Raw genomic sequence first — 26,992 nt, forward strand, 5'->3', positions numbered from 1 at the left:
GCGCCTTAGGCGGCGGTCTCCAGCCATCGGGCTGGTAGGGGTGCCTCTTGTTTACGAGGCCTTTTTGCTCGTGTTGCTGCGAGGTGTGTAGTGTTCAGGGGGAGGAAGGGGACAGACCTGTGGATGGAGGGGCAAAAAGCAAACTAAAAGATGCTGGGAGGAGACAGGATATACAGGTTACATCATCAAGAGAAAAAGAATCTGAGCTGGGGAGCGTACCCTGAGGAAATCTCGTGGTCGGATAAAGTTGCAGTGAGAGTAGGCTGAAGTTAGGGTGGGGTCGGACAGAAAGGAAGTTAGAGCAGAGGGGCATGAGATGGAGAGATGAAGGGCAGAGGCAAGGATGAACAAGTTTGGGGAAGCAGATTAGGATTTTTTTTGTCTTAAAAAAACCAAAGATCTAACTGTTTTCATAAAGTCACATAGAAAGTGGCAGTGTGAGCTTGCGTGCGCGGTTGTAAACATTGGTCTCCCCTGAAGCTCAGTCATTTGACTTCGCACGCTGGGTGTTATTCTGAGGTGAGCTTTGGCACACCCTGGTGTTGTACGGCAGTACCAAAACGAGCGTGGTTTCCAGAGGAGGCTCCCGAGTTCAAAAGTGACTGAGTTCCGGTTGTAATGCTGAGTGACTGTGCTGCCAGACTTCCTGAACACTGACCAAATACTTCTTGCTTCTTCTTTCAGACGGGGCTTGAATCCACCCCACAGAGTGAAGTCGATTTCAATGACTACTTTCACGCAACAGGAAATAGAATTTCTGCAGAAACATGGAAATGAAGTAAGTATTATTTGGAGACTATCAAGGAGGCTTGGCACTTCAATATTAAACTTCAAAACACTACTCAAGGAAAAACTTTTTTGGTAGTGAAAGGCAGACAGAAGTCTTTTGAAGCCAACATCGTTTGAAGTGGTGCTTCTACAGAGTTCGTTTTACTTAGGTAGCTGATAACTGTCATGTTGCGTGTTATTGCCTCAGCCAAACCATCTAGATCCACATGATCACATGGTATTTCTGAATTGGGTTTTCTTTTGCTTTTGCGTAAGCAAAATATGCCTCTGTAGGTTTTTTTTAATTTTCTTCAAACCCAGACCTTGAGACTGACTGCAGCAGTGTTCCCTGAAAGACCATACCGTGACAAATAAATCTGTTGCTTTTAGCTGTATTTCTTCAGAGGAGGTGTCAGAAAGTCTTCTGGTAGTTTCAGTAGTCTCTTTCTTTATTGAAAGCATATGGACATTGAAGGTTCTTGAAGAGAGGAGAGAAAGGGAGAATTTTTTTCCCTTAAGGATTGATATCTAATAATTGTCTGTATGTTCAGTGTGGCTTGGGGCAGCGTTGAAGACCAAGCTCTAGTGTACTGCCTTTTTGTTCTTTTTAATGGATGAAAAAATAATCTGAGGCGAATATTGGATCGGCTCTGTGGGGACACGTGGAGCATATAACTCTGGATGTGGCTATTCCCGTCTTCAGTTTGAGGATAAAGTTCATAGTTTAGTACCATGCTACAGCATTGAGGATTTTAGAGGCAGCTCTTGCTTCTCTTCTGAATTAGAAAGTGTTATATTTCCCTTCGATTGTATCTGTATTCTCTTTTAGCAGGAATATTGATTGTAGGCTGCAGAGTTATCAACACCTTCTTGTGAAGCTTTGTGGGGATAAATTCCATCATTGGCTCAAATGCTGATTCTTAACCTTCTTAAACTCGATCCATTCATAACTGTCAGGCTGAAGAATGAAAATAGAAGCAGCAATTTCCTTTTTCTGTCTTGGTAAATGTGTTATTCATTGAAACGACTGTTAGTAGATGATTCCTCTAGACAGAGCTGAAACATGGTCTAAACTCTTCCAGACAACATAAAATACTCTTAATGGCTTTGACTAGTTTGTTGGTGTTTTGTTTGGTTTTTTAACATGTTAAAACTGTATGACAGTGTGTGTGTATACGTATGTGTAGCATATTGCTGGCTTTTTGCATAGGAAGAATCTTTTGTGGGTTCAGATACAGTATGTTGGAGTTTCTTCCCATACGATTAGATTGTAAGCTTCAGCTTTGATTTGAACGTCACAAGTATAAAGGAAAATGTGTGTGTTTGTGTTTGTACTGCCTGCCCTGCCCCTCTCCTCTCATTTTTTTCTGATTTCAGTTTTTCACTGAATCTGCAATGGCTGGAGAATGCTCCAGATTAGTTTTTCACTCATCTGGAACCTTAAGTGATCCCTGCTCAGTCGATTAGTGTAGCTGTTCTTATTACAGACCTGACTGCTCTGCCAATCAGAATGACTTAGTCAATATATAATTGACTATTGACATAAAAAGAGTTCCCAGATCACTGCAGTGCTATGTACTGTTTCAAAAGCAGGGGTCTGTGTGTCTGTAGGACTTACTTCTCTAGTTAAAGCATTGCAATGGTTTAAGGGCGCTGCCTCGTAATGAAGATGTCCTCTTGAATTTGGTTTTGGGTTGTTGGAGAGCAGTGCATTGCCTTAACACTGATTAGATATTTGTAACTGCAGATAATAGATTGAACAGGTGCTTAAATACTGGACACTCTTAGAAGTTTAAAAAAAAATTAAATATGTTTTCACTTTGTCACGCTATGTCTTGCAGTAGTTAAATAAGCATTTTGCTTTTTCATGTTGGTACTGGATTTCGGAATACGCACCTGCAGATAAGATAAAAGTATTGGGCAGATGAAGTTCATCTGACCTCACAAAAAAACTTCTTTGCCTAGCTTGCTCTCAGCATAGCTAGCTCTTCTGTATATATTAAGAAATTGGATTTTCTAGGAAGCAAAGTACAGTCGCTGAATGGTTTTGATGTAACATTCAGTTGTTTTAGTTCTGCAGCTGTTTATATACATACATACACACTTACATATAAATAAATAAAAGCAGCTCAGTGTTTTGCAGTTTAGCATATTTAACTTCCATTTTTCTGTCACTTGTAAAATTCATTCCCGCTTTGTCCTCCAAGTCTTTCTCCAATGTGGCCAAGACCTCTGTGGTAAGCGTTCTTGTTTCCAGATGAATAGATTGTGGTGCACAATAGGGAACTTGTTCTGAATAGAAAGGAAAATAGCAAGAAATCTTCCCAGAGATAAGGTAGTTATTAAGGTGGCCAGTTGTTCTTAGAGAAAGTAGTTTTCCACTCTCCTTCAAAGTGTGTTTATGAGGTCAATGTGTTTCATGAGTTTGAAGTTTTCTTTAAAAAAACAAAAATAAGTCCTAGTATCTGAAGTAGTAACTTTTCCCCAGTTGTCACGAATTGCCATCTTTGTGGACATTTGGTTACTAAAAGGCTTCTGCTGAGCGACTGCTTTGGGAGGAGATTATTCAGAGCAGCTTCTCTCCAGGTGTGAGACACCCTTGTCTTCCGTGTACATACACCTCCAAGTAACGTCTGGCTGCCTCTTTCAATGAGATTTTACTGCTTCAAATACAGATTTAAATCTTTTTTCCATATTGGAAGACATCTGTGTTGTGGTGTCGATTACTCACCTGCAGGTGTGAACAGATGTCCAGAGTCTGGTTTTGCCCGTGTCGGGGTTAGCTGCCTTTGCAGGAAGAACGGAGACATGTTCTCACTGATGCTCCACAAGTGCCTTCTGAAGCCGTTTTGAAGGGTAACAGCAATTCTGACTCACCGGGTAGGATTTTTTTTCCCCTCCTCTTCACAGAGAGCAGTGTTGAGGTATTTTCACACTGTATTTCCATCTTAGGAATAATGAGGAGAGTGGTGTGGAGATGCTTGTGTCTGCATACTCATAATCCAATGATGCTAATGCTGATGAGGGGCTGATTCAGGAGTGCAACGGTAGTAGAAAGTGAACTCACTGTTTGCAGAAAGCGGAGGTGGTGCTAATCTCATGTTGCCATTAAAGCTGAGAATATTTATGCAGAAGCTTTCCCCTGAAGATGAAAATTAGTATTACGAGGCAAACCAGTTCCATTCCATAGTTAATTTTTTTTATTACACTTTTGCAAAGTACCAGATATTTTATAACCTTTCCGAATAGCCTATTCTAAGATGTGTATGGAGGGAGAAAATTATTTGGATGTTCTCGTATTTGGAAAATGTGTTTGTGTGGGGGCAAGGGCTGTGTTTACCTGAGGTAACGAGTAGAACGCTGTGTGGGTACGCTCAACTCTTGGGGTTAGTTTAACAGCACTTAATTTTGTCTTGGTGTCAGTCTTCCTGCTCTTGCTTGCCCCTGTGCAAGTACCATTTTCCGTGCTCTTGCCTTCGTAGGAGCGGTGTGGGGCTGGTTCAGGGCTGGTGTTTGGCCGGACCAAAGCACTCTCCTAGAATCTCCTTTGCTATGTGGAATGTGGCCCAGGAACCCTGGAGTGGAAAGAGCAGGACTAAGCTGGAGCTGATGAGTGCTGACAGCGCGAGCAGGGCAGTCAGGTGTCCTTGTAGCACAGCCCTGGTCGTGCTAATGCGATCGAGAGGTACCTGTGTGGAGCCGTGGCTTTGCTGGCAGGATTTGCTAGCTCAGGCCCTGTGCTTATGAAAGCAACTAGAGCTTCTGGGCTCAAACCGGCTTTGAAATCACTGTACTGCCAGGGTAAAATTCTTTAAACCTACAGAGGTTAATGAACAATATTGACTGCAGAAGTGCTGAGTGACTGAACAAAGCTATAACGTGCTTACATAAGGGAACGGTTTCCAAATCTTTCTTCCTGTGGTGAGTGTTATGTTTTGGAACATACTTTTGTTGTGTGGTAATCTGCAGTTCTTTGCACTGTCAGCATTGAATTTGGTGCATAACTGAGGATATTTTATTGGGGGGGAGGAAGGGGAAGAGAAGGAATCTAACTTGGCATTTACCAGACTCTTGAAAGGTAATACTTCATTAGAGCTTTTTAAACGAGCCTGACGTATGTAATCTTCCTATGCAGTGCTGTGTCTGTGTCTAAACAAGAAGTGCTGGGGGTCTAGTGCTGTGGTTTTTTCCTAGAAATGCAGCTTCTACCAGCAGAAGTGCTTGTCCTATTACAGCTTTCCCTTGTCGTGCTGCCTGTGCGTGAGGGAAGGAGGTTTTGGGAGCAAAAACTTATTTTTGCTGGCCTAACTGGTTTTTTGTTGTTGTTGGGGGTTTTTTTTAAATTTTTCCTAACTGGCACAACTATGCTAACAGGGGTTTCTGGAGTGTGATGGCTCAGTGTGTTGTGTAAGCAGAAGGCCTTTGTCTCTCCCATATCCGCCTTCCCACACACTGGAGATCTGTATCAGTGAAATAGTTATAACGTGGTCAAGTGCTGTTTGGTAGTTGAAATATGTAGCACTGGAGTAGAAATAACTGAAACCTCAGGTTGGCTTGGGCTTTCTGCTGACTTTTCGTTATTAGAAGTGGGGTTTTTTTATGTGCCTGTCCTACCCCACCTTCCAAACTCTGTGAAAACACACAGAGAAAACACCTAAATACGATGACAAACGTTGGAGCAAAACCAAAAGCCCAACATCTGTGGAAAACAGGTACAGCTATATTCTTAGCCTTTGAGCTCGGCCTCGAACTCCTGAGAGCGTGAAGTGTTACTAGGAGGCTGGGTTTTAAACCAGAAGCCTTTCTGGCCAACTTTGTTTTTTTGCAGAGTAACAGATGTGCAATGGGTGGGATGAAGTTCTTTATTCCTTTCTGAATTCCTAAGCTGAAAACAAGGGTCACTACCCAAACTGTAGGACTACAAACGTAAACTGCGTATAGAAAACAGGATAATGTAGTTATTGCAGCAAAAATGGTTTCTCCCTCAAATAGAATAGCTGTTGAGTGCAGAGTCAGGAAACCAATGGTATGAAGAGAAATATAGGTGAGGACTTTATTATAACATACAATATGCACTTGGCCCAATTTCTCCTTTCGACGATATATTTAAGTTATGGCAACTCGCAGTTTTTCTGCCTTGCTACCTCCTGGGTTTTTATCTAGGTCAGGGTGAGTAGGTTGAAGCTGGTTGTGATTATCTTTCCCTCTTTGCTTCATGCTGTACTTACTGATCTAATTTTGAGCTTCCCGGTATCTAGTTGCCAAATGACATCCCTTGCAGGATTGGAGCTTGTTGGCAGAGAACACAGGTACTGCTCTTCCCTGACCAGCTGTAAAAGCATCCTCATGATCGTTTACATTTCATGAAGGTACCTGCTGAATCTTGTTTTCTGCTCGTTACCTGACAAGCTCAAACTTTGCTTTGTCTGGGTGCTTTGCAGCTCCCACAGTGTGGCAGAGGAAGACAAAACTTCCAAGTCTTGCTTCTGTCAACCCTTCAACAAGAGTAGACTTTCCAGTGCTGCATCTGCTTACTCATTCTGACTTCAGTGCTGTCTCTTTTTTTCTTTTCTTGCTGCATTGGTGAACCAGTGGGACATGGACTAATTACACTTTTCAGGGACAGTGGACAATGATTATGGATTGTTGGATATGTTCCACTGTTTCCAGGGGCTTCCACATAACTCGAATGTTTACTCTTGGCTCCAGCCTCCCGGGCTCTTCTCCTCTAAGCAGAGCATGTTGTTTAATGGAGCTCTGGTTATCAAAAGGAGGAGTAGAGCGCGGCTTTTGGGGAATGAACAGAGTTTTGAGCAGAGGCTCGTTGGTGCTGCTGTTGCAGAAAGAACAATATTAATATTAAATGGCTGAAGCAGAGTTCAGCCAGATGGTGAGATGTGGGATTTCAGAAAGTCATAGAATTTTTAGGCGGCCTGGTACGTTAATAGCAATGTTGTGTAACTTTGTGGTGAGCTGGGATGCCTCTTCACGTATTATCTGTAAAAGCAAGGGAATGAGTAATCCTGTTGAAAAGGAGCCTGTGATGTGTCATGAATCTTGGGCAGTAGCATTTTCTGAATCAGCTCTGCAATTCTGATTTATGTATGGAGTAGTTATAGACGTGTTTTGAGATACATGTTCTTTGGAATATCAAATCCAAATTTCTCAAAGCGTACATTGTTCAGAATTTTTTCTTCTTTTGGAGCAAAATTCCGTGTTGTTTTCTCAAATACTAAGTTTGTACTTGAAAACTAAGTAGACTGACTGGTTGTTTGAAGCTTAGGTTTGTGCAGATTTATCTGCCCTTTACTGCCTTTTAGTACTTTTTTTGCCCCATGTCCTGCAAGTAATGGCTGGGCGAGAGTCAGCTCGTGCTGTGAGTAACTCGTGCTGATTTGTTCAGGTGTCCTGCGGGTGCAGCTCTCAGGCCTGACAGAGCACACAGCTGAAGCTCGTGTAGAAGCATGGGCAGCTGAGCTTGCTGATCTGATTTTTCTATCTTTCCAGGAATTTTTGTTTGTTTGTGAGGGTTAATCTTTTAGTATCTCAAGTCCTGTCAAATTCACACAGAGGATTTAAAAGCTCTGATGTGTGGGGAGTAGTCAGGGTACTGAAGATGTAAATGCTGAGTGATCCTTCCCCACTGTAACAGCTGTAAGTTCTGTGGCATAAATTCCCTTGATCTTCATCGTAAAGGTAACTTGTAAATAGTTTTGAAATAAGAAATGCAATGACCTGATCAGTGAAAACATTCATGTTTCTCACAGCAAATTTTTTTTTGCTCAAGATTCAGTGCTATTAGTGACTTAATTTAAAACTATGGAAAGATAAGTTACATGAAAATGCAAGTTCTGTTTCTGACAATATTTTTTTTTTTTTTTAATTTCCAATTTTGTTTTCATTCTATGGTATTGCACAGCACGCTGCCACTTTGGGTTTTTTTGTAGATGGCTGAAAATTGTGTGCTCTGGCTTGCTTGAAGCATAATCAATGCTGCATTGTGGATCCCTGTCAAGTCAGATGATAGTAACAAAAGTATGGCTAGAAGAGCATACAGGTCACCAGCAAACAAGGACAGACAACGGGCCTTTTATTGTGTTCTGAATGCTGGCTCGGAGCGGCTGGTGATGGCCAGAGCATTGTGTGGTACTTCCTACAGAAACAGACAAAACTGAGCCTTTTAATAGTTCCATGTGTGATATTAAAGCTTTATAAAATTTGTCTTTCTAAAGGACTTGTCTGTGTTTAAGACTTCAGAGAAATTGTACTTTCTGTGAGAACTCTTTAGGTAAAGAAATTGATGTGAAATCTAACTGGCATCTCTGGTGTGGTAAAGTGGCTGTTTTAACCCGTGTTTGTCTGGCTGCTGTCACGCCCCGCTCGAGTGAGAACTGCTTGCTGCAGCGTTCTTCTGCCTGGTGGTGTGTGCTGCTCGCGCTGCTGCCAGGAACGGGTGCCTGGCAGGTTTAGTTAAATACGCTGGAATTGTGACGTAAGGCATGTTTCAGTTGTTACTGCTTTAGTGTTGAGGTATTTAGAAGGAGTTAGTTGCTTCAGGAGGTGCTTTTGGAAGCCTGCCTGCTGAAGGTTTGCAAAAATAGCGATGCAGGGCAAGAATTGCTGGCTTTAAGCAGCTTGCATCATTTCACAGCAGCCGCGTGTTTGTACGGCACCGTCCTCTGTCACGCCTGTCCGCGTGTGCGTGGACCCGCTACCTGCTGTGGCTGGGTGCCTGGGGAGTGAGTGACAGTCACACAGGACCTTGTGTTCTCATCTCTGCGGGAAGTTGTCTGTAGTGGTCTGGAAGGCTTGAGACTATTAGTCACACAATTGGCGGAGCTTTTTTCTTTTCCTTTTCCCTCACTCTGAATATTCAGGTGCTTTAGGGTGAAGATGAAGCATAAAACTGGGAGGGAGAAAGGTGGAAAAACTGGGAAGTGGTTTGACTTGCTAGGAGTGATCTCAGGTTGCAGTGGCACTAGGGACGTGGTGGTGGTGATGAGTTTCTTGGGTGGTAGGAGCAGGGGGACTAATGTCATGGCCTGGCACGGGTGGGGAGAGGACCTCCCTCCTTCCGCAGCACCCCTTAGGCTGCGGGCAGGCTGGTCGGCACGGTACTTCTGCTGCTCGTGGGATCAAGTAGGGGCTGTTCTCGAGCGCGTCTGAGATGAGGAACAAGCGTTTCCTGATGTTCCTCCCAATACTGAAGCTGGGGACTGTGTAGATGTGGACACAACCAGCCCCTGCTGCCAGGTGTTCTGTGACTAGGCACAGACAGCACTTCTCTTTTTCCCGGCAGTCGTTTGACTGCTGGCTGGTACAGTTACACTCGTGAATCTGAGCATGGGAAGGTGCTGCTGGCCCACACCACGCTATCTGCTGCAGGGGAGAGATTGCTACTACTGAAACAGTGCTTCATGCTGTTAACCATTATTTTAGAACTGACTTGTGACTTTTTTGGCTGTTTCTATCTTGTAACTTTGTATGAAGAAGTATTGAACAAATACCCTCAGTCTCCTTTCAGCTGTTACCATGCTGCAAATAATGACTGCTTAAATTTGCCAGCTGAATCAGTGCGCTGAACTTAACCCTTTCGTGCAGCACAGCTGCTGAACGAGTGCTGAATAGCTGAGTTTATTCGAAGTAGGAACTACTGATCTTATTTTTAGATGACTATTTAAAGACGAATTTAGAGCTATCGTTTGATCATTACATCAGTTGTTTTCTGTCCCTGGTAGATGGCAACAAGGACTGTGGAGTGTTGGGCATCCAAGCAGGCTGTATAAAGTTGAGACATGGAGCATGACATGCCTCCTTGTGCTGTCTGATCTTCCTAGTCCTGAGCAATCTTTGAAGTGATCTGTAGGACTTACCATGCTTGACCGAAGATGCTAAGTTGCTACAGGTTTGAAGTTAGCTGGCCAGGTCTAGAAGACGGAAGACCTCTCTGGGGAAGATGACGTAGTGGAAAGTACCACAGCTTCCACCTTAATTTGCCAGCTTTCAGGGCAATGGGTTTATGCAGCTCTTGCTCCTTAGAGCATGTGCTTCTCCTGAAGGTCGTGGGGACAATGCCGAAATCGGGACTGTGTCGCAGGGGTAGGGCAGCATTTGTGGGAGGCATGCGAGAGGGATGGGCAGGACTATTTCAGAAAGGGCGTGGGAAGAAAGGATATGCACCACAAAAACAAAGCTGCTTTTGATTCCACTTCTCTGGAAGCAACCTGTTCTAAAACGGGAGAGTCTGTTTTTAGAGAGTAGCTGATGTTTGGCATGTTGTTTGGGTGTATACTCGGGTTACTTGCAGAGTAGTCTTAAGTGGTTATAGAAAACATTTTAAGTGTGACAACCCCCGTGCCTTTAGTTTTGAGAACAGTCACCTTTGCTCTGGTCTTGGTCAGGAATTGAAGCTGAACATACTGAGAATTTTGCGATTGATTCAGCTTTTTGCTCACTCAAAGCTACAATGAGAATGGGAAAGCAGAGCGAGAGTACTTTTCTCCCTTCTCTCATACCTCACTCAGATTAAACGTACATGATACCATAGAAACTCTGTCATGGTAAGAAAAGCCATTTAAAAAGAAGTCGCTAAGCTCAGATCCTTTAAAACCCACCGTCTGGGAGTTGTGGCATATGGAATCTGTTTAAACCCTGAAGTACAAGTAAGGGAATCTGTAGAATTAGGTGGAGGAGAAGAGTCTTAAAGATTGCAAGTAGAAATCAGGTGCTTTGCCCCTTCATGAGTACATACTACAAATATTTTGTAAAAGCAGTGTTTGGTGGTGAAATCGGACGCCAGGATCCGCTTGCCCTGCTGTGACAGATGGTATTTGAACTTCAAGTATTTAGACTGGTACATTGTGCACCAGTCAGTTGTTAAAGCAGCTCAGTCTGGAATGAAAAAACGTGCAGCCGCACACTTTTTAGTCGTTTTATGTATTAACAATTGTAGACTTAAACAGGTTTTGAATTAAGATATTTTTTCCGATTAATCCATGGTCTGCTTTTTTTGTTTTGTTTTTATAAGGTGTGCAAACAGATTTGGCTAGGCCTATTTGACGATAGATCATCAGCAATTCCAGACTTCAGGGATCCACAGAAAGTAAAGGAATTTCTACAGGAAAAATATGAAAAGAAAAGATGGTAAGATAGCTTTACAATTACGAAGATTGCCTCTGTAACAAGAAGTGAAGATGGACTGTTCTTGAGCATGCTTTCCGTCTTGTGCGCTCTTTGGGCTAGATTGTGCAGCTCTGTAAAGGAAAATGACTTCTGGACTTTATTCATAGCTCCTACAGGAAGCAGAGAAGACGAGCTCTTTGGAGACGTTTCTCAGTGTGTAGTTCGTATTGATGGAGCAGAAACGGCCTAAGGGGATGTCAGCAGCAGTGTAAAGGGTCTATAAGCTTTTATTAGAAGGTGGAAGACGTGTGGTTCGTGTTAAATAAGTGCAATAACGTATTGATGACTTGGAAATCTAGTCCATTTAAAAATAAAAAATAAAAGTCTGCCATATTTAAATAATGGGTGTTTTGCAAACTACTGATAATTTGCTGCAGGGTCAGTGGTTAAAATAGCAAAGCTGAGATCTGCCAGTTCTTGCGCTTGACTCTTAGGAATGTTGAGCGGAACTTCTCACGTTAAACTGGTGGAAAACATGGCTTTTTCTGAATTGCAGGTATGTTCCTCCAGAGCAAGCGAAGGTGGTGGCGTCAGTCCATGCATCCATATCGGGGTCTTCTGCGAGCAGTACGAGCAGCACGCCTGAGGTGAAGCCGCTCAAATCTCTCTTGGGAGAAGCTGCACCCACGCTGCACTTAAACAAGGGCACGCCGAGCCAGGTGAGCAGGGCCACACGGCTGTCCAGCCGCCCTGCTGCTTCTCTGTCAGTGGCGCAGGAATTCTGAGCGTAGCAGCTCATCCCTGGCGTGATTACTGGAGATAACTTTATGTATTCTGTTGAAATATACAGGTTCTAAATTAAGCTTGTTTCTACTGACCGAATTAATGATTTTATTTTTTTTTTTAAATAATTTTCAGGAAGCAGAATTTTCCAGTGCGATCAAGTTTGATTACGATTGTCTTTTGCTTAAATATCTCTAAAGTTTGAACCTAATGTAGTATATTTACAGGTTTGGGTTTTTTGTTTCCAAACAGTAAAACGGCTGATACTGTTAACTGTGAGATGAGTAGCGAATATGTGGGTGTGAAATGTATTTGCCGTTTTAAAGACGTAATTCTGAAGTTGCTTATATGCTGCTACTTTATTTTTCTAGGCCCTATTAATCCATGGAAATCTGCTACTGCTATAGTAGCATAAATAGTCTTCCTCATACCATAGGAGGAGGGTCTGCGCTGTATACGGCATCTGAAACGTCAGGCATTTAATGGCTTGTGAGGGAAATATAGTCTGTTCTAGGACTTTGCACAAGCCAGTTTGGTAAAATCCCAGCTTTTTGTATTGGCTAACTGAAATGTTGTTTGTAGTCTCCTGTTGTAGTTCGATCTCAAGGACAGCAGCAACAAGAAAAGAAACAGTTTGACCTCCTCAGTGACCTTGGCTCAGATATCTTTGCTGCTGCTCCTCCTCAGTCAACTGCTGCAGCAAATTTTGCTAATTTTGCACACTTCAACAGTCATACAGGTAAGCATTTTGAGTCATGTAACTCTTTTAAATGTATGAAATGTAGTTTAAATTTTTGATGACTTTAAACTTCATGGGGCGTATGTCATTTGTGCTTTGAGAATCTTGGAATGCTCAAGATTTCTTTTAGATCTTTATGAAGAAAGGCTGAAGACATAAAAGCTGATAATCCTGCTTTTTGAAGTGGGAGTTGCTGTAGCTATTTCGTATAGCTATATGTATGATTAGAATGTTTCTGCCTACTAGTAGAACTGTAAATTCTTCGAGGGAGAGCGTGAGAAGATGAGTAACAGAATGTAGGGAGAAGCTGATATTACACCCTCAGTTTTCTTTCTGAAAATTAAGGGCAGCATTCATGAAAAGACAGCAGATAGAGAGACCTTAAGGCAGTTCGGCTGCATTCACAGTAACTGTCATTTTTTTCAAAGAAAAACAAAGGTGTCCTCAGTTTAAAGAATGACCTCCTCTTTTGTGCGCGTGTCTGTCTACAAACCGAATGCTGCCCGTGTGGGTTGTAGTCTGTAGTTTGGGGAAGAATGAGCAAGCTGTGAGCATTTGTATTGACTGAGGCTGGGGGTAGGCGCTGGATTCCTCAAGAATGACTTCAGTGAAACACATTGAGCCCGTGGGGTTTATGTTCAGCCACAGAAGCCATTGAGCCATAGAAGCCTATCCTGAAGAAAAAGGTGATTCTGTGGTCACTGGAATATGTTGTTGCTACCTTGCGTTATAATTGTGGGAAAGTACCTTTGCCTGCCTTGTCTTAATGTGCTTTTCGTCTAGTTTTTCTGGGAGAAACTGGTGCTGCTGAGCTGGCAAGAGAAGAGATTTTTTGCAAATTGGTCCTCTCGTAACAGCCGAGAGGAAGTGTGATGGAGGGGACTTAAGGCACACCTCAGGAAAGGAGCCAAGTATCAAGGCTTTCTCAAAGTTAACTTGCCAAGAAAGTGCTATGAAATAACTGGCTGAATTCAGTAATACGGGATAAGCCCTGCTGTTGCGATGTGTGTGGTAAAATCCTTACCATAAGATTTCACATTAATCATAGTTTTGGGATTTTTTTGTTTTTAACTGGGGTGACTTGTGCTGACTAGCCAGTGTTGTACAGTGTTACTTAAGAGGCTACAGATTTTTAATTCTTTCTAATAATTTATTCTTTTCAAACTTGTTGCTGAACGATTCTGTATTGATATATACTTTATTACTCTTTGTGGGTTCTCTGTAGCCATGATGACAAGAAAAAAGATAACTGGCATGTAGATCTGTTATAATTTAGTGGAATAGAAGACCTGTATAAAAGATTTTAAGCACATGTAGTGACAGGGCACAGCTCGGTCATAGCTAACAAGGAAGGAAAAGGCTTTACTTGGAAGAAATAGAATAGTAGAATATAGTCATTGTCCTTTTGGTTTTGCAATGTCTTGTGCCTTTGTTCCACACTGGGTTAGTGCAAACCTCACAGAAGAAGCCTGCAGGGAGATGGTAGGGGCGGCTGGCGAAGCAGAGACGTGACCAGAACTGCATCGCCGATCTACGGTCACGGCACAGGGGTAACTGTGCCCGCCGGCTGTCGCTGCAACTCCTGAACATACTCCTGGGGTTGTTCCTGGGTTTCTGTGTGAACTGGGTTTTGGAGTTGCTGCTCTGTCCCTGAAAACGTGATCTACATATGATTCGGGTTCAGGAAAGTACAAGTCTTAACCTGGTCTTTACCTTTGTGCTGCTTTTGCATAGGCTTAAATTTGGCCACGTAAAAATAAAGCAAGATGAACATCCGAATGCCCTGCAGAAGAGTCTTCCCAGCTCTGCTGCTCCAACACGGGCCCACCTGCAAACCGTGCCCTGCAAACCGTACCCGGCTGGCAGGGGGCAGTTGTTAAAAGTGGCCTGTAACATAGTATGTTCCAATTTTTAATCTAGACCCAAAAGATGCTTCACTTCAGGTTCCTGACATAGTGTTTTCTTTGTGTGAGTGGTTAAAATGAAAAATTCTGTCAGAGTTGTAGGAGTGATGCTTATGTACTTAATCCTGCTTAGTCAGCTGGGCATGAGCCTAGCCACCGAGGGCTTGATGCAGCAGGATGAAAGCATCGCTTTGACAAGGTGCGGCTGAATTCTTAATTTATTCCTCTTTAAAAGCCACAGGTTTTTAAAAAAACAACCAAACAAAACAAATGGTGGGATTTGAAGTCTCTAGAATGCTCTTTGAACCATTGCAGATGATATAATGGGAGAAACTATTTTTCCTGTGTCAACTCTTTCTCCTTGTGAAAATGTTAGGACAGAACATTCCCAAGGCCTTGCATATTCTTACTGATTTTTTTTTTTTTTCTTGTTCTGCACTTGATCAGGAACATTTTTTCCCCTCACTCCTTGCTCACAGCAGTGTTCAAGATTTCTTGTGGAGCTTGGCATTGTCAGTTAGGCACACAATTCCTGTTGAATCTATGGATGCTTGAATGTCCAGCTTTATCAAGTTAGATGGGTGTTAACTTTTATTTTCTCCTGTAGTATCGCACAAAAGGAAGGCGAAAACTGAAATTCTGTTTGAAATTTCCTTGGATTTTATTTTGTGGATACACTCTATGAATGCTGTCTTCTTGACATTGGTATTGATTTTCTGTATTTCTGTACTCTGATCTAGTTTTTCAAGAACTGAATTTTCCAATGAAATTAATTTGTGAACGTAGCCAAGAACATTCAAACTAGATTCACCTAGGGGAGAAGCACTTTGTGCAGGAGAAATGCACATTGTCAGCATGTTACCAGAACGCTTTCTGACTTGTATTCCCAAAGAAACGTTCGGTTAGTCTGCAGACTCTGGTTTTGGACGCTGGTGTTTCGAATGATGCCTGATCTGGGTTCTGCAGGTGTACATGTGTTTTCTGTACCTTTGGGTTCGCGTGGCTGTGAGCAGAGACGCAGCTCTAACTTGCAGAGCTCTCTGCCGGTGATTTGTGGAAGCTTGTCAAAGACAAGGCTCAGTTGTAGAATATCATGTTTAATTTCGGAATGTAAAGAAAGAAATCACAAAGTAGGACGTAGCCCTTGGAGGCTGTCATGACCATGAGTTCAGTTAATACATCTGTGTTTGTGTTTATTTCCCATATCCATTAACATGTTTTGTTCCTTTGCAATTTACAGCGCAGAACTCTGCCAATGCAGGTTTTGCAAACTTTGATGCATTTGGACAGTCTAGTGGCTTGAGTAATTTTGGAGGTTTCCCCACAGCAAGTCAGTCTCCTTTTCAGCCCCAAAATACAGGTAGAACTCCTAGCACTTTTGATTCATACTTAATCGAAATAATCCTTACCTTTATGTTGGAAGGGACTTCAGTTGAGTTTATTTCTTGCATCTGCCTGCTTCAATGCAATTGAGCCATCTGAAGCTCTGGGGAAACTCAAAATGAATTCCTCTGTTTGGTGTTTTTTTTCCTGTTTTTTTTTCTTTTTTTTTTTTTCCTGATGCTACTCAAAAGTCTGATTTTATGGCACTATGTGTTTGCTAGCTCTACACCTGAAATAACTGTGAAAAGAGTAAACTTATACTGCTTCTGATAAATACTGAATTGATTCTTTATCTTGTAAGAGAAGTGCTTCAGTAGACTCGAAAGCACATCACAGTACCAAAAAGAAGTGTGTCTGTAACATGCACACGCTTGAGTATGTTTGACTTCATGTGTAGAGCCTATTGCTAAGATTTATTTTGCTTTGCTTTAATTTGATCATGCTTTAGAACTTCTGCTTGAGCTTACACTTGCTGTTTGTCTAGATCTTTGGCTGACTGACTTTCTTTTCCTTTTTTTTTTTCCTTTCTTTTGAGTGTGGTGTCGTTTTAAACTTTTTTTCAAATTTTCTTTCTCCCTTCTTATGTTAACTTTAACCCACACACAATTTCTGGCTGTCCAGCGTTCAGAACGCTTTCATCTAGCTGCAGTTTTGGTGAATTTACTTCAGCTTTTCCTCTCCAGGCTGTGCACAGTAAGTTCCACGCAGTGGAAAACTCAGCTTGCTTCATGTTATGCCATTGTAGTATAGCATTCTCATTCCTACTGTCGCGTATGCTTTAACCTACTGATTATGCTGTTAGAAAGTTGTGTGTTCTGTAGCATGCGTGGAGTCCTCAGCCAACTGCTGTATAATACGATGCACTTAATGGAACAACTCTTATAAATCTAAGAACGTGACCTGCCTAGATTTAAATTGTTCAGACACGGAAGAGACGGAAGCTCGTGGTTTTGTATTTGAACTGAAGTTCAGCTGTGTGCACCCAAGTCAGATTTTTAAAATTGATCTATGGATCTCCGATGTCAGTGGAGACTCGGTGTAAAAAGAGCTGCCTTGTCTTCCCCCTCGCCTCCTTCCTGATTGGATGTAGTCTGAAAATCTGAGAGCAGAGGAACAAACTGCCGAAACCTCGGCGTGAAATCGGGCTGCTCTGGGGCTTCCAGGCACCGCCTGTGGCTTAGAATGATGGCTGACGTCTGAGATGGTTAAACGCTGTGCCATTAAGTAAATGCAAATGGTAGCTACTCGTTAGACACATGGGACAAGAAAATGAAGCTTCTTTACTTTTAATGTTAAGATGCAGACAAATACTAATTTTTCTAGTGAAATATTATTGCTGAAATCACTTTAACAGCTAATAAATAGCATGCACTTTTTCACAATCAAATTATGACTGTGTTTGAAGCTGCTGAAGTTTGGAGGAGCTTTTGTCTCTGATCTTCAGATTGAAAAATCCCCAAATTATTTTTTTTTTGATGACCAAACGTAGCTTTTGAAGAAAATAGGAAACGGTCTTAAGTGTGTGGGCTGGGCTGGGCGAATGTTTTGCCTTGTGTAATCACAAAGAGGTGGGATGTGACGATTGTGCTATAAGTTGCAGCTCGAAAGACGTTCTCCAGCTTCGAAGTGTTGATGGTGTTTAACTTGATTTGTTGCAGGTGGAAGTGCTGGATCAGTGAATGCTAACTTTGCTCACTTTGATAACTTCCCCAAATCCTCCAGTGCTGATTTCGGAGCCTTCAACAACACGGCAGGAGCCGGGAAAGCTGCGGTGAATAAACAGAACCTCCAGTCAGCTGACAAATACGCGGCTCTTGCCAATTTAGATAATATCTTCAGCGCAGGGCAAGGTACTAAGCTTTATTCTTTGATGTGCTTATTCCACACGTGTATACTTACCCCAGGGATGGCTGTGCTTGTCAGGATAGTAGCCGTATTTCAGAATGTCCCTTCTTGGAGTTCGCGGTAGAATTTGACATCAGCGTACCCTTAATGTTGAAGATGTAAGTTTTAAGGTTAATGTTACTCCGGAGGGATGCTGTCAGAAGAACCTACGTCCTGTCGAGATGCATCAGTCTTAAGTGGAAATGTCTAATGACTACTGAAATGATGAGAATATATAAAATATTTATATTTTATTTGTGCTAATATATAGTGAAGGCTGCTATTGGAGAGCTACAGTTGTTGCAGAGAACTGCTGGAGTAGCTTTCCTGCTTCTCTGCATAAAAAGATTTGGCTTTAGTTTTTTGTAAACAAGTAGCAGTGATGCTTGGACTTGGTTGATTTTAAATTAAGGGGGAAAAAAATGGTTATTCTGTAAGTTGTTGGGTTTTTTCCATTCTCAAATCGTGTTTAAGAACATGTGTTGGTTTGTACTGTAGAGCTTTGTTCTGAACTGAATTATTTACGGGTATGTGTTTTGTTAAATTTTCTGGTTGAAGATGATGCTAGTATTGAGTCATTACTTGCCAGGGAAACTAGAGGGTCTGTGGGGCTGCAGAATTATCTGCAGAAGCATGACACGTTGCTAATGGCTTCTTGAACATGTTTTTTTCCTGTATGCCCTAGGGCCTATTTAGTTTTTGAGTCTGAAACTTTTTAAAGGAAGGTTCACGGGCAGTTTATCAGTGTTGGCAGGGCAGAAGCTGAAACCAACTTCACCGCTTTTAATCCGATTCCTTTCTTTGTAGGCGGTAGCGAGCCGGGGAGCGGCTTCAGTTCCGTGGTGTCGGCCCCAGCAGGTCCTGCCCTGCCAGCTCCAAACCAGCCAAGCGCATCTTCAGACAAGTACGCGGCTCTGGCTGAGCTAGACAGTGTGTTCAGCTCCACCGCCACCTCCAGCAACGCCTACACTTCCACCAACAACGTTACCAGGTACCCTGCCACAAGGAGCTGACTCTTTGCTCCTCAAATCTGGTTTTATGTCTTACCTAGGTGGGGAAATGTTGAATGAGTTTCGAGGTACTGCTGAAACTGCGGCCTTTGTTTTAAATAATAGCAGTGCTGTCTGGTAGGATGTCAGGAGATAAAATGGAGACTGCTTTTCTCTCAGCACAATGCTCCCTGCACCCTTCTAGTCATTACCTGCCAAACCTGTTAGGTGGTAACACTTTTCTGTACAGAGTATTTGCGTGTGTGCTGAACATCATAGCATCATCCCCGGCAAAAAAAAATAAGATATTTATAATGTAAACAGTGCCAACCATTTCTTTTTTTACTTCATTAATAAATGCCAAAGGCCTGTTGTAGCTCTGCTTGGTGTTGCAGTGCCCCCGAAGCTTCCGCTCTGCAGCATTCATGCTGGTGGCCTCTGTTAATGTTCTTTCTCTGCCGGTGGTGGGGATGACTTGTTGTGGCTCAGCACAGGCTGTGGCCCCCAACCGCAGTGCAGGGGCTTGGCTCCTGGCGTCAGTGAGTTATGCTGCAGTGTGCAAACTGTGCGCGAGCATTCCTTTCCTGCTCTTTCACACGTCCACAGCAATTTTAACTTATATTTATCTGTTAAAGAAGCAATTCTGACTTGGCTGACTGTGTGAACTGTTTTCAGCAATGCTTTTGGAACAGTACCAGTGGCTGCCACGGCACAGACACAGCCAGCGTCTTCGAGCGTGCCTGCTCCGTTTGGAGGTACGCAAGTGTTGCCAACGCCTTTTGTGGACCGTAAGCAAATGTCTTGCTGATTTTTAGTTCATAGTGCTATCCTTTGACACCACGGAGGCTGAAGTTACTAAAGGGTGCCAAAAAAGCACTGCCGTCATGCGTTTCAAATTAAGTGTTTCATTATTAATTCCTAATTTTTCATGTAACTTTAGATAATTCTGTATCTGCTTAAAAGCTGTATAAACTTTGTGTGAGTCAGACTGGCTATTTCTAACAGACTTTATTTAATACCTGGTTTTATTTCAGCAACGCCTTCCACAAATCCATTTGTAGCTGCCCCTGTTGCCCCAGTGGCACCTTCAACAAATCCATTCCAGACCCATAGCCGAGGAGCAACAGGTAAGGAAATAACCACTAAGTGCTGGAGCAACTTTCTTTCAAGACTTGCAATGATCCTTTTTTTCCTGTGTAACTTGTTCCTCTAAAGACTTTGTGTATTATCTGTCTCTAGTCCATTTGACATGTGCATTTGTTGAATTAGAGTACAATATTATAAACAGGCTGCAGAAGTGAACTATGAGTTTTGTTGTGTTTTTTTTTAGTTTGTTGGGGTTTTTCTCAGGTGGTGATTTTTATTGGGCTGAGGACATTATTTTCCTGTTTCTGGCCCAATCCTGGGATTTTAAACGGTGTCCATGAAAAATGTCAAAATGCATCATAGCAGGTTGCTCTAAAATCAAGGATCTTGAAAGCCCTGCTGCTAAGCAGCTACACTTGCTTTTTATATTTCTTTCATTATTTCAAAGTTCTGAAAGTCCTCAAAGCAAAAGAGTTGGGTCTAGAACCAGGAAAGAAAAGGCTTTGGGGCTGTTAGCTCCTCACCAGTCCCCTTGCTCAGCACACTGGTGGTGTCCTTTATGCTCTCTTGTGGTAGTAAAGCATATGTTTAAATAAAATCTTTACACTAATGAATTACATTAATTTTCTGGAGGAGGATTCTGTAGAATCATAATTCTGTGGACAAAAACGTAACTCTTTTCTTGAAAAACTCCTACTTATTCTTCTCTTGGGTTTAGATGACTGCTAGATTATGCTAATTTACTTTGCCAGAAGCCCTGCTAAGTTTTGGCACCTTTGTCTATGAACTGGGCTTCCAGAGACTTAAATCTGCCGATGTGTGCTTTTAGCACCCAGCTGAGCTTCAGGTGCCTGGTCAGGCCGAGTCAAAACCCAGCTGGTCAAGTTCACATCCTCTGCTAAAATCAGTTCTGTTCTCAGTCCCTTTTGAGGTCCTGTGCAGTTAAACTTGTTCAACTATTTAGTGCCTCAAATATGTTTTTCCTTATTTTAATCTCATTCCTAACTGCTGTTTTGGATCGTTGTTAAGACCCTGCAGCCTCTTTAGATAGACTTGAACATGGCAGCTCCATCCTGCCGCCCTCTCAGCTGCTGCCCTTGGCTTGCCGGGGTTCCAGCCCCTGCAGCTCCGCTGATGCTCTGTGCTAGGGGACAGGGATAATGACTGAAAGCAAAGGTCATCCCCCGGCCCTCTCGGTGTCGGGTGTGAGCTCGTAGCTTGTCTTTTGATGCCGAGCTTTCTTCCTGCATGAACGTTGCTGTTGTTTGCACGGGGGCGCTGTTCTGTGGTGTTCACTTCTGATGGGTCTCTTAGCTGAATCCATTGCTGGTCGCGCTACGGATGGCTTGTCTGGTACATGTACGTGTGTATATTTCTATTTCTAACTAAGAAATGACTGCCGAAGAGCGTATAAATGATCTGACATTGTCTGGTCTCTTTGTGGCTTCCATAAGGCCTCTCGGGAGCAATGCACTCTCACATATTTCCTCAGGCTCATTTTGGTAGGTGGCCACATTTGGTATCAAGTTTCTTGTGGCTAATTGTTCTTGCTTATTGACAGCTATCTGGTTCTCTGCACGTGGGGTGGCAGAAGACTTGCCCTTCTTTAAAACGGGGCGGGCATGAGTATTGGCCACGGGGCAAGGGGGGAGAAGAGCACACGTAGGCAACCTGTGAAACGACCAAAACAAAACCATTATTGGCACCCTCTGTGCTCGCACGTCGAGTGGCTCCTGAAGTTTCTACCAACGGTAGCCTGATGCCTTTTGGGATATCCCAAGTGCTGCTCACGTGGTTGTGTCCGTTTGCTGCTTTAGCAAGTTCTCCTGCTGGACAGCTTCTCTGCTACCTGTCACTCGAGAGCAGTGTTGGTGCGGTAGTTTGGCGCGTGCTTTGTCAGCAGTTTGTGTTTGTATCATGTCTTGCCCTTGAATACTTCTGGGGTAATTTTTTTCAATTGATAATTGAGCTATATTCATTAAACTTTTTTTTTTTTTTTAACAGTTGAGCTTGCATAAAATGTGACTTGTTAACATTTCAACAGAAATGTCCTGTCTAATACTCAAGTGGAATAAAATGCCAGGTGTCTGTATTTGTGCCCCCACCAAACACTTTTATGTTTCTCTTTTCAAAAATAACTCCCAAAAGACTGAATAATGGTTTTGTTACTACATTTTGGCACTCGATGTGCTCGTGTTTATTTGCTGAAGGCATGTGAAATTGCATATGATGTGTGTGTTCTTTACTTGAAATGTTCAGCAGAGAATCAGATGAAAAGTTTGGGTTTTGGTTTGGGGTTTTTTTTGGTTGTTGTTGTTTTAAGTCTTAACAGTAAGAGCATTTGCAGTAGAAATGCTGTGTGTAAATAATGTGCATGGTGAGAATTCCCTTTAAAACGACAGCAAGGATGGGACGCATGTATCCCTTGGAACTTTATTTTTCTTACTTGTTACTTCCTGCAATGCAGCTTGAAGTAGGAAGATCCTTTTGTGCTTTTCTCAGACGGGGAAAAACAGAGGGGCTTATGCTGCTTGAACGTGCTTGCTTCTGATGTGCGTGGACTTTTACCAGAAAAACTTTGTATATGAAAACATCGAGAACATAGAAAAGTTCCTGTTCAGAAAGTACTTCTGAAAGTGCTGGCTCTAGTAAATTTTAAACAATTCTGTTAGCTTTTAAAGCACAGAAGTACGTTGCGCACCTAGTTGGTGGTGATCCAAGCTCACACATCAGTTCAGTGGCTGTGGAAGTTGAACCTAATTTGAGTTGTTAGACCTCTTCCCATGGCATCATAGTAATTTGTCTCACGAAAAAGGGGACTTCTTACAAGTAACTGAATGTTATTTTTTGCCTGCCAGCAGCAACGTTTGGTACTGCATCCCTGAGCATGCCTGCAGGGTTTGGAACTCCTGCCTCCTACAGTCTTCCTACCAGTTTAAGTGGCAACTTCCAGCAGCCCACGTTCCCCACGCAGGCAGCTTTCCCTCAGCAGACTGCTTTTGCCCAGCAGCCCAACGGTAGGTGTGCGCACACGCAGGAGGATCTCAGTCACGTCAGAGACACGGAGAAAATGCTCTGTCTGGGGGGTAGCGGTAGCAGTTAGTTCTAGATGAGCTCGATAATGACAGTGGCGGCAGGTTCCCACGCTCCGTAGGGTCTGGCTCCGTAGCTGAGCTACACTAAAATGTGAAGGATTCCCAAGCTTTTAAAGAATTTACATGAAAAAAAAAAAAGATGGGTTTGTCTTGGGTTTTGGAATGCCTGCAAACCGATTGTGTATAACGCTTTCTCTAACTTCGCAGAACACAGGCAAGAGCAAAATTTAAATGATAAAATAACATTGAAAAATGTGCTTGTGTAGAAATTGGAAATTGATTAGTTCCAAACAGTTGAAGACGAAGAAAAAGCCCAGACGTATTTCTTTGTGCTTACATCTGTAGACAAATAGGATCGATCCCGCTGGTTGCACAGCCCAAGCCTCCACTTATTCTTGTGGGGGAGCTTCTGCGAAGAGCCCTTTGAAGATGGGTCACTAGTGTTAACGTTTTTCACTTATCTTCCCAAGGAGCAGGTTTTGCTGCCTTCGGACAGGCAAAGCCTGTAGTAACTCCTTTTGGACAAGTTGCAGCTGTTGGAGTATCTCGTAACCCTTTTATGGTGAGTGAGTTGTTGTGTGATGTTAATAACTTCTGTGTGTCTGAGTGGGCAGAATCTGTAACCATTTAGAGACACAAAACAATTTTTTTCCCTCAGATAAGGAAAGGCAGCATCTGAATCTCCTAAATGCACTTCAGTACTACGGTAGTGTGGCGTTTGTAAGGCTGTTTGAATCCAAACAGAGATAGTTGTGTGCCGTGCTCTTAACAGTAGTGTAATATCAGAGAATGACCAAAAAAAGAACGACTGGAACGTGAACCTGTTTCGTCATAGGACGTTTTCTTTTTTTAATATATCCTGCATTTATGATTTACAGTGTGGAAGGAAATCTTAAGTATTTCTCTCACTTCTCTTCTTTCGTTTCCCCCCAGGCTGGTGCACCTACAGGACAATTTCCAACGGGAAGCTCAGCAACCAATCCTTTCTTATAGCCTTATAGACACTTTACCCAAAAGAACTCTTATGTGGTCACATAACATCTCTGCGCCTCTTGCACTGTTGTCTTGTTTCACTGATATTAGCTTTAAACACAAAAGTCTTTAAGAAGTAAAAATAAAAGCCTGCATTGTGTATCCTTAAAAAAATCAAAAAAATAAACAAAATACACAAACCCTGAGAAAATCAACCCCCCCACCAGGTAATAACGTGCAAAACAGAGGGCTGTGGTAACATCCTTGAACCTGTGAACGAGCAGGTACAAAGTAGCGGTATCATGTATATTAAAATTGGCTAATAAGTTATTGCAGATACCACATTCATTATGCTGCAGTACTGTACATATTTTTCTTAGAAAATAGCTATTTGTGCATATCAGTATTTGTAACTTTAACACATTGTTTTGTGAAAAATGTTACTGGGAAATAGATCAGCCACTTTACGGTGCTGTTGTATCTCTTGGAATGAATGAGCTACATCATTTTAACCATCGGTGTTGGAAGTCACCAAGTTCAACTGAAGGTTTGTTCATTTCTCAAAATGTTTTCCTTTCCTAAGAGCTCTTCTATTTATACATGCCTAAATCTCTAATGTTAGAGGGATACCTGTCTGCATAATAAAGCTGATCATGTTTTGCTACAGTTTGCAGGTGAAAAAAAATAAATATTAGAAAAAACAATCGTGTAGCATGAGTACGTTTTATTGGGTTAAAGCGTGTATATGTCAGCTCCTACGTGTGTAAGAGGCTGAGTAATTGTGGTGAGGGAGCAGAGCGGGATTTGGTACAGCTGAGGCCAGAGCAGACGGCGTAGTTACATCCCAGCTTTTAGTCCTCTTCTTCCAGACTGCCTGTGTCGGAATGGAAGTGTCTCCCCGTGTCTTAAGAAGTTGGTTTAGAAGCGTTTTTGCTGCTGGAGGCAAGTGTGTGTGGGTCGTGCCCAGTGCCAGGCGTAATTAGCGCATTGCTCATGGAGGTGCTGGCAGGGAAGGACGGTGCGTTGTGTTCGTGCATCCTCGAGAACTGCGCTGTAAAGCTGCCTCCGCAGTCTGTCCGCAGGCTTTCTGCTGGTGGTTTCCTGCTCGGGTGTCTGGGGAGCGTGCTGTCAGCGCGAAGCGGGAAAGGCTGCGTTTCGTTGTTGGTGCGCGGGGGCAGCCGCATCCCTGCGCTGTGCAGCACCGCAGGGACCCGCCTCGGAGCGCACACAGGTGGTGTCTTTTGGAAGAAAAATAATTCATTGCTGTTCGTTAACTTGCTGTAAACACCTGAAAAAGCCTCAGGTTTTCAGAAGATTTCCATGGCAAGCTTTCCAGCATCTCGCTGCAATGGGGCAGCTGCTGCTTGGGATTGCCTAGGGATGCCTGAAGGTCTTGTGTCTGTAACTAAATTGCCTTTAATTGAAAGACTTGGTAGAAGTGAAAGTTGGAAGGCTGAGATCTAGAAGCTCTTCTGTCATGAGGTTCAGGCATCTGTGTGTACTTGGCACTTGTGCTCATCGAGCACTAATAGAAGTTCTGGTGTCAGGACACTAAATTTGAGTTGCATAGAAGTTTTATTTGGTATTGAACTGCTGGTGAAGAAAATGGACAAAGCGCACCAAAAGCTCTTCGTGCCGCAGGCTCATAAGCAGCCTGGTTCACCGTTGATCGGTCTCACTTGACTGAGCGTTACGTTTCTCCTGATTAATTGTTCAGATGATGCAGCCTTCTGCACTGTTGCTTGCAGCTGCTGTTTTTGCCTCCATCATTAAAAAGCCGTGCTCTGCCCGGCCGTGCCGCGGTTCCTGCGTTTGATGGAGACGATGGTGTACACGCTTCTGAGCAGGAAAATCCCAGCTATGCATGCGAAGTAGCTGCTGTAAATGAGGAACTGGGAAATGGAGGTGGGGGAGAAGGAGTCAAAAACTGCTGCTGTCGTTGGGTACCAACTTAAGGGGCATCCCTCCGGTGCCGCCTGCCCTGTCACCCTTGCCCCAAGTCATCCCGACAGGACTGGAGCAGCGTGGCGGCTCCCGTCAGTGCATAAGTTGAAACTTTAAATTTAGAAATGGAATGTGGAATCGTGAGATCCCTTAATTTTCATAATTACAGTGGTCTTATCCTTTCTGCTCTAGGAAAATACTTTGGAAATTACTGCAGAAACCCAAAATGGGCAGGAGTAGAGGACAAGAAAGTTGTAGCAGCTGGTTGTGGCTCATCTCCACGTAGAACCCTCTCTCAGAGGAGAGATGGGCAGCCGAGAGCAGTGTGAGGCTTACCTGGGTGCTGATATCCAGGTTCAGACCCGTCGAGTCTACGACGACAACAGTTAAAATTGTCTGAATCACCAGCGCAATGAAGTTGTTGAAGCCGAACATCAAAGCGTAACGCTCCATGCTGAGGTTGATGGCGATCTGAAACCTGAAAATGAGTGTACGGGTTACCTAGGGAGGAGGAGGATGTTTGCAGTTCACTTACAGGAGGCAGTTTGGGAACAGTTTCATGTGCATGGTGGATTTCTCCAAGGATAAGGCCTTTTCGGTCTTGGCTCTTACCAGTTGTAACAGTTAGGTCGTGTAATTTGAAGTGTAGTTTTATATAAGCTAGGAATAACATGCTGCTGTCCCGACGTGTTTAAAAATGTCTTTTCTAAAGAAACTTTCGGTAAAATCTTGGCCAGTATAAAAGTGACTATTGATTTAAATTCGTTTAGTTAGAACAGTTGTGGATTACACTTACGTTGCTATTGTTATGAGGAGCATGTAGCATGCTTTAAATGCAAGGTAACCGGCGTAACTTGCCCAGATGTTGTCAGAGAAGCGCATGAGAAACAGGCAGCCAGCATCCAGCGCAGAGAAAATCCCCAGAGCCAGTTCTCCAGAAAGATCCCAGTTTAGCTTGACGTATCCAACTGCAATGGCTGTTGCTGAACCTAGAAATTTAAAAGTAATAGTTAAGACTCTGAAGTGTTACTGTCCTGCAGTCATTGCATAACGGCGTAAATAGAAGAAAAGCGTGTGTGTCTATATTGCAGATTGTTCTGGAGGACCCCACCGCTCAGGTTGCGTGGCACAAACGTGCTTTGCACAGTGTTTGTCTGGGTGCTGCCTTGGAGGCTGTTGCTGCCACCTTGGTCCTCGTGGGAGACAAACAGAAAAGTGACAGAGACCTCGCTGAAGAACGCATCAGCACGGGATGGGTGAGAAGTGGTTGCTGATGATCTTCCGCTTACCTAAAAGCGTCGCAATTGCTTCCACAGCTCCGTT

General features: G+C 43.1%; 2 protein-coding genes across 2 annotated transcripts; one reads left to right on the forward strand and one right to left on the reverse strand.

Moving 5' to 3' along the window:
- Positions 1-669: 669 nt before the first annotated feature.
- Positions 670-24,426, forward strand: AGFG1 (ArfGAP with FG repeats 1). The gene is made up of 13 exons (XM_009879152.1): positions 670-778; positions 10,796-10,911; positions 11,447-11,609; positions 12,256-12,412; positions 15,557-15,676; positions 17,358-17,549; positions 18,391-18,574; positions 19,248-19,327; positions 19,607-19,699; positions 21,113-21,160; positions 22,517-22,675; positions 23,224-23,315; positions 23,687-24,426. Exons 1-13 carry the CDS (start codon positions 725-727, stop codon positions 23,744-23,746), a joined length of 1,518 nt encoding a protein of 505 aa, XP_009877454.1. The 5' UTR covers positions 670-724; the 3' UTR covers positions 23,747-24,426.
- A 1,068-nt stretch (positions 24,427-25,494) lies between these two features.
- LOC104281241 (thiamine transporter 2-like) lies at positions 25,495-26,658 on the reverse strand (the record flags this gene model as incomplete). Its single annotated transcript, XM_009879153.1, has 3 exons — positions 25,495-25,617; positions 26,006-26,147; positions 26,466-26,658. Coding segments are annotated over 3 exons (458 nt in total), but the record flags the coding sequence as incomplete, so codon positions are not given.
- Positions 26,659-26,992: the final 334 nt, after the last annotated feature.

Source organism: Apaloderma vittatum, unplaced genomic scaffold (assembly GCF_000703405.1).
Source record: "Apaloderma vittatum isolate BGI_N311 unplaced genomic scaffold, ASM70340v1 scaffold38241, whole genome shotgun sequence".
In the NCBI taxonomy this organism is placed as follows: Eukaryota; Metazoa; Chordata; class Aves; order Trogoniformes; family Trogonidae; genus Apaloderma; species Apaloderma vittatum.

Coding starts and splice junctions, on each gene's coding strand:
- AGFG1 (XM_009879152.1), top strand. CDS start 725: ATGACTACTTTCACGCAACAGGAAATAGAATTTCTGCAGAAACATGGA. Junction 17,550..18,390: donor TATCTTCAGCGCAGGGCAAG/GTACTAAGCTTT, acceptor CTTTCTTTGTAG/GCGGTAGCGAGCCGGGGAGC. Junction 19,328..19,606: donor CGTGCCTGCTCCGTTTGGAG/GTACGCAAGTGT, acceptor GTTTTATTTCAG/CAACGCCTTCCACAAATCCA.